The sequence below is a fragment of the Oryzias latipes genome, chromosome 13, assembly GCF_002234675.1.
Source record: "Oryzias latipes chromosome 13, ASM223467v1".
Taxonomy (NCBI): domain Eukaryota; kingdom Metazoa; phylum Chordata; class Actinopteri; order Beloniformes; family Adrianichthyidae; genus Oryzias; species Oryzias latipes.
The window spans coordinates 16,614,116-16,629,629 of NC_019871.2; the positions used below are offsets into that span (position 1 = coordinate 16,614,116).

Below are 15,514 nucleotides of genomic sequence, written 5' to 3' on the forward strand. Positions count from 1 at the left end.
GACGTGTTTCCACTCAGAGAACAGAAGCGGGATTCATTACATTGACTAGATGCCCAGATTTAATGAACTGGCATATATGTAGTACATAAATACCTGGTTGGAGCACACCAGCATTTTTGTTTCCTCCTTTAAAATATGATTATAATCGTTGAGTCCAGGATATCTCTTTGGAACAGGGCAGCTTAGGTAATAACTGTAAATCCAGTTTTACACCGAGAGTAAGATCATCCTTCTTTACCTTGTTCTTCTGGATAAACTTTGGCTGATATTAACATTTAGAACATGCACCAGAGAAAATCCTTTTTCCATAATAATTGTTAATTGTTAATTTATACTGTATTAATTATAATGTCCACAAATTACTCACTGCAATCAGATAGCATTGCTCTCTTTCCTGTTGTTAACTTGGATTAATACCACAGCAGGTTGAAGGAATGAATAGATGACCAGTTTGTCAAGGTAAGACCCTCATTAGTTTTTAAAACAGAGTATATCTTTTTTTTACAACAATAAAAAGGGATTGGTCACAAGTTTTAAAAATTCTTAAAAAGTGGAACTCTGGTACATCTAATACTGTGTTACTTGGAGTATGAAGATGGACACACTTGTTTTTGAGAATGACAAACTAGGAAACTTAGCATCAGAGTTAATTAGTTACCAACAGTTAAGGCAGAAAACTGGTTTGTTGATGTTAGCATTTCCCTGATTAGTGCTTTATTTTTGAATAAAAATGATTGAAGCATTGTTTACACATATTACTTTAGTTTCTTGAAGCTGGTTTTGGTCTCATTACATAAGTTTTCCCAAAAAATTGAAAATTGTCACAAAAATCTTATTTTCTAGGAGGAAACTGAATCCTTCTGTTCTCCTTGCTGTGGTCCCACCCACATGTTTCATGTGCTGTCCTCCCCCAACCCTATGGATTGTCAGTAATCAACAGGGCTTTGCAGATCTTGTTGGTGAACTGAATGAATGGTGAGCTTAGTGAATTGGCGAACAGCTAGGAATAAATCAATTAAAAATAATTTAAAAATCAAGTAAAAAAAAGCAAACAAGCAAAACAGCCACAATCTATTTTATTGCTTTTAGTTTTTTTAAACAAAATAAAAACTCCAAACCAATATATTCTCACTGCACTTTTTAGTCTACCAGCTTTTCTTTGCATCATTGCATAATGTTTACGGTAAATATGATAATATGTGTTTGATACAGCAAAGCTTGGTCCATATTTATATTTAAAAATGATAAAGTACAGACTCTTATGAAGGGGTTTAGTAACTATGGGATATTTTTTTTGTTTTATCAACAGGCTAATGGGAAAATACTTGTCGAGGTTATAGCAGTAATCGCACGTTGCAATCTGACCTGGTGTGCTTCACCTCCACACTACAAGAATGTTTAAACACATTTACGTCATGCCAAATAGCAAATCTAAAACTAATGATTTGAGAGTCAAAGAGCACAATTTACCTTGACTCAATGTTTTTTCAGTGTTTCGGGGCTACAGCTGCAGTAAAATCTTTAAATACCTGTGCCAAAAGTGGAAAATTAAGATTTAAAGACCAAACTGACTCCCTGACTAAAGAGATCTTTGGTTGAGCAACCAGTGCAACAACGTACTCCTTATACAGTCTATGGACTGAGGAAAACAAACATGCTTCACATAGTTTAGAATGTAATGGTGCAAATATTCTGCCATTAAGTTGAATTTTTGTTAAGAATGGTCAGGTTTTTTGAATGTGGGATTTAGTGCTGTGATCTTTCTTGTTGGTCTATTTGTTAGCATTACAGGGACTTTGAGTTTACTATGGAAACATGTCCATCAAAGAAGCAGCTAAATATTTTCTATTCTTTGCTGAAATCCATGATACGGTGCAACTCAGAAGCTCCAAGAATGATTTTACAACCCTCATCCCCAGAAAGGATAATGCTTTGAAGTATAAAAAATAAGGGAAAAAAACAGCTATTAAGATGATTAGCAATGTTGTGTCTCCTCAATATTGTGCTTTGTAACTTCAGACATTAGAGACATGCAGCTGAAAACTTTAGATAAATGATGCTATTGGTCTACTCATTTAAAAGCAAAACCCATCATCTTAAATGCTATAAAAGCTCAACAGTTTATAGTTTTATTAATAACACTTTGACCTCCTTTCGTCCTTCAGTGAAGTTTATAGTCAATCTGAGCATTTTTGGCAAAAACACAACCGAACTCACTCCTGAGGATGAATACCAGACATGAGCTAAAATAGACATTAAAACTCTTAGAAAGATTCAGGAAAACAGTGCTCTCATCCAGAATACACTTCAGCTTCCCAAGCACACAAGTGAGTCCTTTTTTTTTCCCCTTTTTGAATCAGACGTGGAAAGACTGGTGCCATGCATAAAACAGCATTAGGTCACTTTCCTCCTGATATTTGGATTGTAATTAATGACTTTTCACTTTAATTACAGACTCAACTCCGGTTCCAATTCAAGTTTGAGTTTTTTTTAGTTCAATCACAAACAAATAGTGTTCATTGGGTTATTTTTTCAATAAAGAGGTCAATTCAGCTTAAGTAACATTTACAAAAAGAAAGATTATTATTGTTGCCTCTTCTTGGTATGCAAATTAAATCTCCTGAGATGCTTTGTGGTGATTATAAGGTGGTTTTCTACTCTCAAAAAGACGTAGATGGTGTGAAAAAATGAGAACATTTATGCACACAATTCTCTTGGGGTCTGTTTCCATGATGAAAAGGAATGGCAGGACAAACACAAGCTACAGTGGATTGTAGAGAAAATGCGAAGGCGTGGATGAAAAATTAAATTTTGTTCAGCTAAAGATTTAAAGCTTATCCATGTCTGCGTTTGTCAACTTTATCATTTAAGGGAAAATATGCTCTCAATTTGTTTTAGACCAAACCTATTAAAAGCTGATAATGTCAACAGGGCTGACCTTCCTTCAAGGAAACAAACATGAGGGAATATGAACAGCAATGGTGGACGTCACCACTATGAAGGATACTGTGTGTCTTGGAAAGCAGAATGCATTAGCAGGCATGCAAACAGTCTGATCTGTCAGGTCTGTGTCTGAGAGAGTAATGCATTTGGCTGCAGCTCTTGTCAGAAAAAAAAAACGGCCTTTTCTCAACCCTTTTCTTTTTGAAATCCCTAATATGTGTCTCGGAGCAGAACAAAAAGATGAACACTGACAGTCTTGTCAGCCGTCAGGTGTTGGCTAAGGAATGGCCAGACAGTTTGAGCAGAGATGAATTTGCACTCTGCTGTTTGCCGACTGCGCACTGTGATAAAACTTCTGTTCCAAATTGTATTGTAATAATTAGAGGCATTCATCTGTTTGTCAACTAAATAGTTTCACAATAAAGCTCTGAGATTAGAATTGATGAGCTGGAGAGTTGGAGAAAGCCTGTTGAGACATTGAGACTTTGTTGACACGTGCATGTCGAGATCGTGTCGAGACAGAAGGTTTGAAAAAGATCAGTTATTTCTCTTTATTCTCTGTTGGGCCTCCTTTTTGCTACCTTGAGACAAACATGCCTACAGTTACTCACTGAAAAGGGCCTTAGTTGATGAGCAGACAATGTGTCTGTGATCAATCCGAACAGCAACACTTATGATGCATGCACTGCTCTCCATTAACCAGTTTACACTAGATTAATGTGACCAAAGATTACCTCATGTAGATCATGGTGGACATGGGCCAAAATGACTGGATTCAGGGGTCAGAGAGGCACGAGAATTCAATATTTCACCTTAGTGACTGGTGTGAGTCAGTCAGAAATGTTGATGTGAGCTGAGGGCCAAAAAAAGTTCAGCTGTTTTCAGATCTGTAAAAAACAGTGAGGCATTTTTGTTAAAATTTTTCCTCTATGTTCCTTTTTTCTCATTTTGCAAGTGCTTTGAGGCACTTGCAAAATGAGAGAATTAGCTGCATTGTTTTATAATGATCCCACAACCAGCAGAGACGACTACTTCTTTTGTCGTTTTATAGCAGTTCGAGCAGTTTTTCTAACACTTTCAGGGCTGAAAACTTTTCTCACTGTGACTTGCCTTTGATTAGTGCACTGTCCATTAACTAACTGCAATCTACTTTTAGACTGGATTTATTTAGCCTATAGAGGACTTAAATAACACTGCAAGTCACATTACCCTGCACGTTCTCTTAACAACTATTTTACACCAAAAGATCTCGTTTGGAAGTCACACTTTCGATACTGAATATGGAAATTTTCTGAAGGCACTAATTTATCAAAGTCAAATATCCTTTGAAGACCCACTCCACTTTAAGTAAAACTGCATTGACAGGTTCATAACTGTTTAATACTTGACTTTCAGTGTTGAAATCTGAGAGTCTGCATATTTTACTGACACTTCATTAATGTTGCAAAAAAAGGGGAACTGGAATTTATGAGTAATGCTTCAGGTAAACCTCACACCAACTTGTTATACATTAATGTAAGGAACTGGTGGTGTAGGATTCAATATGCAGGAGACCAGGCTTGGTGGCAGAAATTTAAACGTTTAATGAATATATTTAAACATGAAAAAACCAACAGAGGAAAAAGAAAAGACAAAGCAGATGACTTGAAAACAAGGCATTAATATAATCCGAGGATGATTAACAGTAATGAAAACAGCTGTTGATGATTATTAATATGAACCTGCAGTTACTGTGGCAGAGGGACAACAAGAGCAGAAATATCACTGAAAAAACAAACTCAAATGCACAATTCTCACAATTCATTGTCTTAACTTTGCTTAAGTTGTCCTGAATGTTTTATTTTTTTCCTTAGTGTGGCACAACAGAGTCTTACGCCTGTCACTCATGTTTCTCCAGGCCTGTGTTAGACAAGCAAAAAAGGTCAAACTCACAAGCAGGAGATCAATGCAGACCAGGGTTGGAAAACACTAATCTAGGAGACTTTGACAAAACAACAACTAATAAATATACCTCAAACATTCTGTGGTGGAAACAACTAAAAAACTGTAATTCTTTGCAAATATGAAATAGAAAACTGAATGAGTGTTTTGAAGAGAACATTGTATGATGTTGCCATTCTAAAAAAATGTAAGAAGTAATATGCAACTTTTTTTTTGTAAAAAGTTGCAAAAAAAGACATTGTTTTAAATAAATAAAATCTTGAAATAATGTTATTAGACTTCAAGCCCAGGAATCCTGTTGTAAACTCTCTATATAGCAGATGACTGCCTGGGCTGCAGCAAACCTCTAGGGCAGCTAAGGTCACAACACAAAATCTACACAAAGTTTGACAGTATTGACTTGTTTCCCATTTGGTTCCTTAAATGATCAGCTTTAAGATGTGAAGTCCTTCAGTCACAGTCAGCCAAACAGCTGAGAGCCCAGATGCAAGGAAGAACCACAAGCAAAGGTATACTAGAATCCCATTAATTTGATGGCTGAAACGTCACCTAAAGACCCATTTCAATGAAAATTGTGTTTTTAACATGTTCTTGTGGAATTTATCTCATGATGGAGGATATATATAAAGAAAATGGAGCTTAAAATTGCATTTCTGCGTGTTTCCTTATTCAAATTGTTGTGAATCAGGAGCAGATGGAAATTGCCATTGCAAAAAGCCTTTTGCAGGGGGGGGGGGGGTCAGGTCTGCGGGCCACAAGCTCTCTGCTCCGCTCCATTCTGATGCAACTACTTGCAGACAAATAGATCAATTTTCCTCGTCTGAGCTGGCATCTGGCTCAAAGCTATTTGGCGGGATAGCTCCAATTTTTTGCTCATTTTCGTTGCACCGGTAATGTTAGGTTGGAGTTGTGAGGGGCTGTAAGTTTGCGGGAGATAGTGTTGACTAAGGGATGATGGGAAACAAGGCAACAGTCCTGCCCACCAATCAGAGGTAAATTTCTAATTAACTCCTGTTGGTCTGCAGAAACTATGACATAGAAAATGACCATTTTTTTTTATTTTGGCTATAAAAAATAACGTCCCAATCATTATTAAAATACCTCTGGGAACGCTTTTACAATACATCAAAGGATGATTGGAGTGGGACTTTAAATGCAGTGTGGCTTGTCAGCAACATGCAGGCACATGTGACTCATCAGGTGAGTCACAGCCAGCCTGCAGAGAAACCCAAGAAAATGACAAAATGAGAACAAAAGAAAATAATTAATCAAGCAAATCATAACACCACCCTGAAAATCTGGCCATCCATTTAAACAGAAATATCAATAAATGCACTAAAAACGTTTGTATGTCTTGCAAACTAATTTTTAAGACATTGCAACACATTCACCCCATTATTATCAAAACATCAAAGTTTTATAATGAATTGGAATGCTCCAGGAAAATAGTTGCCAAAACACTGAGGCTAAAGGATGTTTTGGGTTCTTTGAAAGGTTAAGCATCTCAGGAAGATATTACATGTTTAATCATTCCTGGAAATATTTACCCAGTTTAAAACCGGAATTATAAATTAGATTATTTATACAAATGTGCTTATCCGTGTACTTATTATATCATGGCATAGACAAATTAATGTATGCAATTTTTTAGACATCATCACTTTAGTTATTTTATACTTAGTTGGATTCTTTGTTGTCTGTCACTAAGTGCATTCAATATTTCACCCCCTTCTTTCATTCCATACTCCTTTTCCAGTTTTATCTTAAGGTTACTGACATTGTAATCCCCTGTTGTTTTCTGGAAACATTTCAGCACCCGTTGTCTTCTTCTCCTTCTAATTACTGTTTTCTGGTTTGCTCCCAAAAACAAATCTGCCTTCTGGTGTTGAAAACAAATGAGCTAAAACATTACAGCCATAAATCAGGTAAGTAGTCTGGTGCTGGATTGGCCCTTCTTCACTCTCTTTTTCGGATGTTGCAGATAAATATGCAGCAGATCCCATGCTGCAAATGCTTGGCAGACATTTCAATTCCTGCTGGATGAGAAGGGGATATGTGTGTGTGTGTGTCTGTGTGCGTGTGTGTGTTTCTCTCTCTCCTTTCTTGCTGGCAACAACATCTCTGCTGCTGGCAGGAGTCACCAGAATAAAAACAGCAACACCAGACTCAGAGGGGGGAACAGCAAAGTGATCCACTGAACGAACAAGAGACGCTGCCCTCTCATGATCACACCGAGCGCTGTATCTTCTATCTTTCTCCACTGCTCTTAGTGAAGCGGTAATTAGCCAGAGGAGGATAAAAGCAGGCGACCAGGAGAGGGGTGGTGCATTTTGGAGTGAGATGGCTAACAGAAACACTCTTGTGCTCTTCTGTGGACTCCTTCTCTCTGCACTGACCGTGCCCTCTCTTCAAGGAGGTAAGTGGACCTCAGGTGAATGCTGCCATAACCTCTCCTCCATCCTCCACACACATGGAACAGGTGCAAGTTTCTCTTTTCCTCTGCAGACTTTCTATTGGACTCGTTCTAGTGTATTCATTTGCTTGTTTATGTGTTTTTAAGCACATATTGTTTTCTTTAATTGTGTCCAAAAAACAGCATCTTTTTGCACTATTTGTGATATATTCAGAAAAATCAACAGTTGTGCACCAGAGTGAGGAAAAAACGTGAAAATGGATGGAGAGTAAGGGGTAATTTTTATTCAAAATTGCATGTCAGTCATGCCTGTTTTATAAATTACAGAGTTCGACTGGATGTGCAGCTGAACATTAATATGAGCTGACTCTAAATAAAGAAAAAGAAAAAGTTAGAATTCTGTACTGAAACTGAAAAAGGTGATTTCTCAGAGAACTTAGCCACGTTTAATGAACTTGGTGGACAAGAAAGAATCTGAAAAGTTTGACCAGCTTCTCAGTTCAGATGGAGGGGCGAGCTGCAGTTCAGTTTGAAGTCACGCCTTATCTTTTTCAGACAGAGAGATATACAGAGAGCCTGTGAGCATGCTTTTCCTCCCACTATCATTCAGCTAGTCAGTTTGCCTTTGCTCTTCTTTTTTTTTTTTTTGCAATGCTTTGATTGGTTGTCAGCCTGTGTTTTGGCTGAGATCCTTTAAGTTTTTGAACCCCCAAATGGAAAACATGTTCTTCATCTGGGGCTGGAAATGCCGTAGTCAAGTCCATTTCTTATAGAATTTATTTGCTCAAAATTCACAGCTGTTTATATTCCCGGTGCTCATGTGTTACTAGAGTCTTATACAAAAGGACTATGATTATTTTACTAGATTGCTACAATAAATGTTTCATGCAGATAAAATCTCACTCATCCCAGCTGTTTTTTTGCCCTTTTCTCTCTTTTAAACTTAAGCAGATAAGGTTTGTCAAGTCTTATGTCAGTTAGAAGAAACTGATTCTTTTTCTCTATTTCTTCTTCCACAATGAACATCTAATTTGCCACCTGCATCCCAACATTTGTCAGGTGTTTAAGGCAAGCATAACTCCAGCCAACAACATCCCAAGACTTGCTTGGCAGCACAGCTTTGATCCTAAGCTCTGAATGTATTGATATCAAACATTTCTGAGAAGCTCAAACCAGTTCCATCTGTGTGTATGCACTGAAATCTAAAAAATCTCCTTTTGTCATCGTCCATGGATAAATTATCTGTGAGTAACGTGAACCTCATTAACACCCAATCCAGCCGTTTAAAGCCTTCGCACAGAAAACAGCCCTTACATCTCTGTGAATTGTAATAGAGCTCTGGGTCTGTTTGAAAGCTTTCCATTGACAAGTACAAACGGGTAATGCTCCTAAAGGAAACATCTGGATTGCAGTTTGTTTGTACAAGTGTCGCATCCTATGCTAATCTGACATAATCTAATGATTATGTGCAGGTACAACAGCCTGTTTGTTGGCTGTGGAGAGAATCAAAATGATCTCAATATTTTTCAGAGGTGGAGGAGTAAAATTGTTTGTAAAATAAACACATTTTTAATCGCATTTTAATTGAAGTTCGTTCATTTTGTGCAATATTTAGTATTTTTATTGCTTTATTCAATAAAATTTACATGAATTTTGCCAATATTCTTACATTGACAGACATGTTTCAGTACATTTGTGGGATTTGTCTGCCACTATGTTATTCAGGTTACTCAGTCTGCAAAGAACTAATGGGTTGTGATGGCTTTCCTTTGAGCACCTGGAAGTCTGTTGGGTCAGTCATAAGAAATATAAAACATAAGCCACAGAAATTTGCTTAGCATTATCTAAAGTTAAACGAAGTCAGTGCAGATTGGATTGCAAACTGTCACAAGCACTAATTATGAAGAGCAGCAGCACCCCAGCTGCTTGTAAAACAGGCTTCCTGCGGGCAAGGCGTGTGTTACAGCTCTGCTGGTACAATGCCGTAATCACCTCTTTTGCTTTAATCCCCATTCAGGTAAGACTACGACTCCAAGCCAACTGCACATTAATGGATTAATATTGCATCCAGCCTCTGGAAATGAATAACTACGCTCTGCGGTTCAGGAGGAAGACTATTTAAACTGCTAACAGAACAAAAGCCAGATGTGTTGTTTTCTTTGAACAAAAGAATTTCTTTTTGCTTCTTCAGTGCTGTTTCCACTAAAGTGTTTTCATTTGTTGACGCAGAGAAGCTTGGTGTAATTTGGAAGTGAAATGACTTCATTCTGTACTCACCTGAACAGCATTTTCTGGGGTTTCAAACACCGACTGAATTTGGTTGTAATGTAAAACAGTCCACTCTCATGAATCCATGTTTTATATAAAAGCAAGCAGTGATTACTGGTATGTTGGACACAGTAAAATACTGCATTTCATGAATCAGAAACATTTCTAAAACCAAAAACTGGTTTGAAATGCAAGTGTCTGCACTTGATATATTACCATTATTGTTGTTATTTTTTGGCAAAGTTTATTTAATAGTAAGTAGTTATGACCTTTAATTTAAGACACAATTTGCAGTAACACTTTATAACAACTATCTGTAATCGCTAGTTCAAATGACAGTATGAACTATTGGTCAATTAGTTATCAGTGGTAACTGATGCCTTGTAGATGTTGACGGTAACTTGTTAGTTTGCGATTTATTCACCATATGTTATTGATTTATAACTATTCCTACTCAATTATTAATAGATTATGAACAAGCCGTAAAATATTTATGAATTACCTGTTGAGTATTAGCTAATATTTATATTTGGTTACTGGGACCTTATTTTAAAAGTTCTAACTATTCCTAATTTTTTAACTGTTAGTAAAAAAGAAATATTTCTAACTAAAAGGGGTGCAGTGTTAGGGCGGTCCACCTTCTGATCAGAAGATTGCAGGTTGATTCCCGTCTTGCCTGCTCATATGTCAAAGTGTCCTTGGGCAAGACACTGAACCCTAACTTGTCTCTGGTGGAATGTTGGTGTGTGAATGGGTGAATGGGACTAAAACTGTAAAACATTTTGGGCCTTTGAGGAAGGTAGAAAAGCACTATACAAGTATACGCCATTTACCATTTTAAAAATAACATCCCAATAAATAACGACTATAATATATTAACTCAAACTTTATATATAGTTTGTTTACTAACTTGCCTACATCTACTAAAATCAGTTAAGCTTTGTTAAACAGAAAATGGGTGGAACAAATAAAATGTACAAAATATTAATGTGATATTTCAAATACCAACTTTTTGTACCTCCACCTTGTTCCACCAAAAGATTTTTCTGTGTTCTGTATTTTACCAAAGAAACACCACATGTGAAGTGTTGCACATTGTATCTGATGTATATAAACACACCTCAGTGGTATACGTAAGGGATAATGGCAGACGAAGTGTGCATTAACAGAAATTAACGCACCCTGTGGAAGCCGTTTTGCATCCATTATCTGTTAATGTCTGATAAAGCACACTTCGAAGGCCATTATCCCGCTTATACCGTGGTCACTTACAAAAGAAATAAATATTCGTTCAGTTTTTAGTACTTTACTCATGTTATTTTTCCTGTTTAGATCACTTTTTGTGAAAAAACAGACTATTTGTTACGTGCTTAGCCAGCTGAGCCGGCACCGACCACGACAGCAGCGGCAAAGGAAAGCGATATAAATGCTAATCGTCACAATAGGTAAAATAAAGCATCAGTTCAGAGAGAAAGTTTACCTCTTACCGCTTATTTTTGTCCAGAGGATTAAGGAAAGGTTTGCTTTAAAGAAGCCAGTGCTGTCATTTAGAAAATTTAAGATATGTGACCAGAACTTCTTTTTTAGGCATGCATTATCACTGTGGATTATCACTTTTTAATCCACACTCAACAGCCAATCAGAATCGAGTATCCACTCAGACCATGGTATAAAAGCTTATAATGTTTGGGCACCTTTTTCTGCAGAACAGAAAAACAAAGTAGATCAAAATCAAGTCATTGGCATTATTGCTATGGACCCTCTATACTTGGTCACTCAGTCATGTATTGGCCATCAGGAAAATGTATGAATCTTTTAACAAAACTGTTGTTTAACTAGTCATTTATAGTTAATTAACTAGAATTTTTTTCTATTGACTTGTTAACTAACTATAACAGATAGCTTTTATAAAGTGTTACCATATTTGAAATAGGACACCCATTGTTTTTGACATTTATTTTGACATACACTATATTTAACACCAAACTTTACTTCCTTAACTTTCAGAAGTTTGTCCACTCCTAATCTATGACGAACAGTTACTGAGAGACTCAAACCCCTTTTTGACCAGGAGTGTCCTTCGTGCACGCATAATGTACAGTAGATTCAGCTCATGCAGTTACTCTATAGGCAATTTGTGCAGCCATTTCTCACAGTTTCTGTTTAGCTCTCCCTCTCCCAGTGTGCATGAATATAAGTCTTAGCTTATTCTAGTCACTGAGTCATGTTTGGTCTGCAGTCAACCTGTGCCAAGTACTCCGTAAGAAACACATAAACTGAGATGATTCATTCCAGCCTGATGCAGGCAACCATCACCAGGCTGTGAGGCAGCAGTCTGACCAGACCAGTTATCATGAGCTGGATTCTGTCAAAGTGTTTTCTATTTTGCTGCCAATACTGCCGTCCCAGAGCTTCAAAGTTTACATGCAAAATGACAAAATGAGATCCAACTTTACTTTCTTTGTTGTCTTTTGCTAACAAAAGGCTCGTAAAACGAAGTTGCAAATGGACCCTGTTTCATCAGTCTAGGCTCAAAATCTTTCCCTGAACACTTCACAGGCTGACACAAGAGAGTCAGCACAATTTAATGATTTGTAATCTTTAAGTTTTCAGTGTCGACGGACGGACTTAATTTTAACAAGGCTAACAGACAAACAGCATATTCTTTAGGGAAGAACATTTTATTGGTGCCTGAGTTGGTTCCAAAAGATGACATGATTGCGTAAATCCATGTCCCGGTTCCTTATATAACCTGGTTGTTTCTCTATACCTTAGTAGTTACCTCACATTGTCGATGGGTTTCTACAACCCTGCATACCTTGGTGCTCCACCATCTTTGAGTCATTGGTACTTCTCACACTTTTTTTGTGGCGAGTTATTAAGGATTTCTGTCAGTTCCCAGTAAAGACATCAGAGTGACATAAGTTCTACATTTCTCTCATTTCAAATAGTTCTACAATAGGAAAGAGACACCACACTACAACTATCAGAATCAGGAAATGGGATAAATTAGGTGGAAATTATCATTTTGGCTAGCAGATAAAAATTAAAATAAACATATCAAAAGCTAAATTTTAAGATTTATTTTGAAATTTCACAATATAACTCTCAACTTTTGTAGGAGTAAAATCTGAGTAAAAAAAAGAAAATTGGCCATGAAATATTGACGAGTTCTGAAATTAACTCAACATGTTTTTATGTAAATCTGAAAGTCTAGAATGGGACAACATTATTTAAAATTCCGAATTTTTAGATCAAGGGTAGCAAATAATAAAATTTGGAAGACAAAAACTGGATAATGTGATTGAACAAAAATTGTGAGCTGAACATTATAAAAGCCCAATAAATGTATTATTATCTTTGTGAACATTGCTTTATTCAAGGAAGGTTGCGACAGTGTAAATGTTTAGGACATATAAACATATTTGACACAGAAGTGACCTTTGCAGAAAGTCGGATGGTGATGACCAAAACAAATGTTGGATGAACGTCAGTGAAGAGTTGGAAAATTGGAGAGTTGGTGTCTTGTAGAAGTTAGTAAAGTGGCTTAAAGAGTGTAAGTTTGTAGCCTTACACCTGTTACCAGACCTTCTGTCTTATCGTTGTATTTTTGATCCTCCATTGACAAAGCAAACAGTTATTTCCCTAATAAATGGTACAATGTAATGGCTGCACAGTGGTTAGAACCTTCGCCTCACTGCTGGAAGGCCCTGGTTTAAATCCCAGCTGGGACCTTTCTGTTCAGAGTTTGCATGTTCTTCCTGTGCATTTCCTCCAAGCACTCCAGCTTCCTCCCACAGTCCAAAATCATGCTTCATAGGTTAATTGGTAACTAAAATGTCCCTATGTCTTAATGTGTGTGACTGTGTGGCTGTGCAACCTGTTCAGGGTGTGCCCAACCGTTGCCAGGACAGGCTCTGGGAACCTTGTCATGCCAAAAGAAATTCAGCGGGTTAAGAAGATAGATGGATGATAGTACATTTTATTAAAAAATAACAGGAGTGGTGTTACAGAACAGTGAGATGGCTGATGGGATTTAGCTATGCTTGTTATTATCTTGTGTGATCTGAGCTCATGAAATAATCTGCCTGTCTTTTGTGAGCCACATGTGTTTTGGGCGAGGTTTTGTGTAAGTGTTATTATGCTTTCACGTAAGTTTGTCCACAAATGTAATCCTAATTCTTAAATGTTTCCAAAAGAGAGTTTTTGTATTAACCACAACATGGAGAAATGTCATTACTCACCAGCTCATTGTGGATGAAGTAAAACTCGACGCTTTAGAGAACAGTTGTAAAAACTTTTGTTAACAAAGGAGAAAGAAGAGGAAAAAGGCAGTCACTTGGCTTTAGTTTGATGCATAAAAATTGTTTATAACCATAAAAACTTATTTAAATGTTCATTTGTGATTGTGTTTTGCAGTAAAATCTAATTTTTGTGGGTTTTTTGTTATTATTATGTAAAAGCCTACTTTGCTGAAAATGCGGAACTGAACTTAGTATCCTCATTTTGTTGGTCTATGTCTGCTAAACTACATCATCTTAATGAAATTCAAAGGAGTGGAAAGTGGAGAAGCCAAAATGCTTGGATGCACACATGCTGTGTGTGAAAAGGATTTTCCTGTAAGCCCACTAAACACAAATATGAAAATTCCAAGGTTTGAATGCGGTGTTACTTTTGGGAAATTTGATTACACTGGGAAAACAGAATAAACCTAATTATCTAATATTTTCTATTATTTTTACTTCTTGCTTGATAATGAGATATTCTTTTCCTTTTGTAGTTTGGTTGAAGATTCCAAGATTTTTTAGAACTCAATAGAATATAAAAAAATCCGACCATCCGACAGATATTGGGCAAATTCTAAAGTGATTTATAAAATTTTAAAACTATAGCATACCTATACTATGTTGAATTTCACTGGTTCCTGCATTCACATCCAAAATATGTCATTTTTTAGCTTTCTCTTCCACTTTGCTTCCACAAGACACATGAGAATTGGAGCCTTTGTTCAAGTTTTACAGTCAGTGCTTACATAAATATCCTTAAGGTCATTAGAAAGTATGCTGCAGCTCCACTTTGTTTAAGAAATTGTAACTTTTATTTTTCTTTCTTAACAGCTTCTTAAAAGCATGTTTTAGATCTGTTAAAATAAGTTTGGGGTGTGGTTCCTCTCCACTTCTAAAAAGTTTTGTGTCGCTTTCTATTTTTCAATTTTTGTTCTGTGATCAGTTTAGTTGTCTAATGTTAAAAAAAAAGTTTATTTCTTGATTGTTTTTAATATTCTGCTGCTGCATTCTCCAATGCAGACCGCCATAGCGCAATGACAATAACTGACTGAGCCCGTACACAATGTCTCAGTTGAAGTGCTTTAAAAGCACTAATCCCAACAGTTTAAAACATTGCTGCCCACTTTGAAAAGTTTTTGTCATTTAGTTTATAGAGCCAAAAATAATACATCTTCAAATACAAAATATGTCTTTGTGGCCTTTTTGTTTGTGTTGGTGGTTATTTTTTGTGTTTGTCTAACTTTCTTTTCCTTGTCTGCTGGGCCCCCAAAAACCAACTCAAGGGCCCACTCTCATGAAAATTGTGTTCTTGTTGATTTTGACATAATCTTGTGGCATTTTTCTGACGATGAAGGAGATACATAAGAAAAATTAAGCTTAAAGTTCCATTTCTGAGTATTTCTTTATTCAAATTGTTGTGAATCAGGAAAAATGCCATTTGAAAAAGATTGCATTTGTTGAATACGATGACTGGCCACAAGCTTCCTGCTCATCATTCTGATGCATCGCTAGTAGGCGACTAAATCCATATACATATTTGCTTTCCTCACCTGAGCTGGATAGCTTCAATATTGCTCTCCCTTTTTGTTGCACCGTTAATGTTAGATTTGGGGTCTGAGGTGATGTAAGCTAGCGGTAGAGTGTGTAAACAGAGAGCTCTCAG

At 36.7% G+C, this 15,514-nt stretch overlaps 1 protein-coding gene across 12 annotated transcripts in view; it reads left to right on the top strand.

Moving 5' to 3' along the window:
* The first annotated feature begins 6,972 nt into the window (after positions 1–6,972).
* LOC101171509 (elastin) overlaps positions 6,973–15,514 on the top strand; it is a 54,017-nt gene continuing 45,475 nt past the window's right edge. For all 12 annotated transcript variants that reach the window (XM_023961370.1, XM_023961369.1, XM_023961366.1 and 9 more), the window contains exon 1: positions 6,973–7,300. In XM_023961370.1, coding sequence (XP_023817138.1) covers positions 7,225–7,300 — 76 coding nt within the window. In that variant the 5' untranslated portion in view covers positions 6,973–7,224. The remainder of the gene's footprint in view (positions 7,301–15,514) is intronic.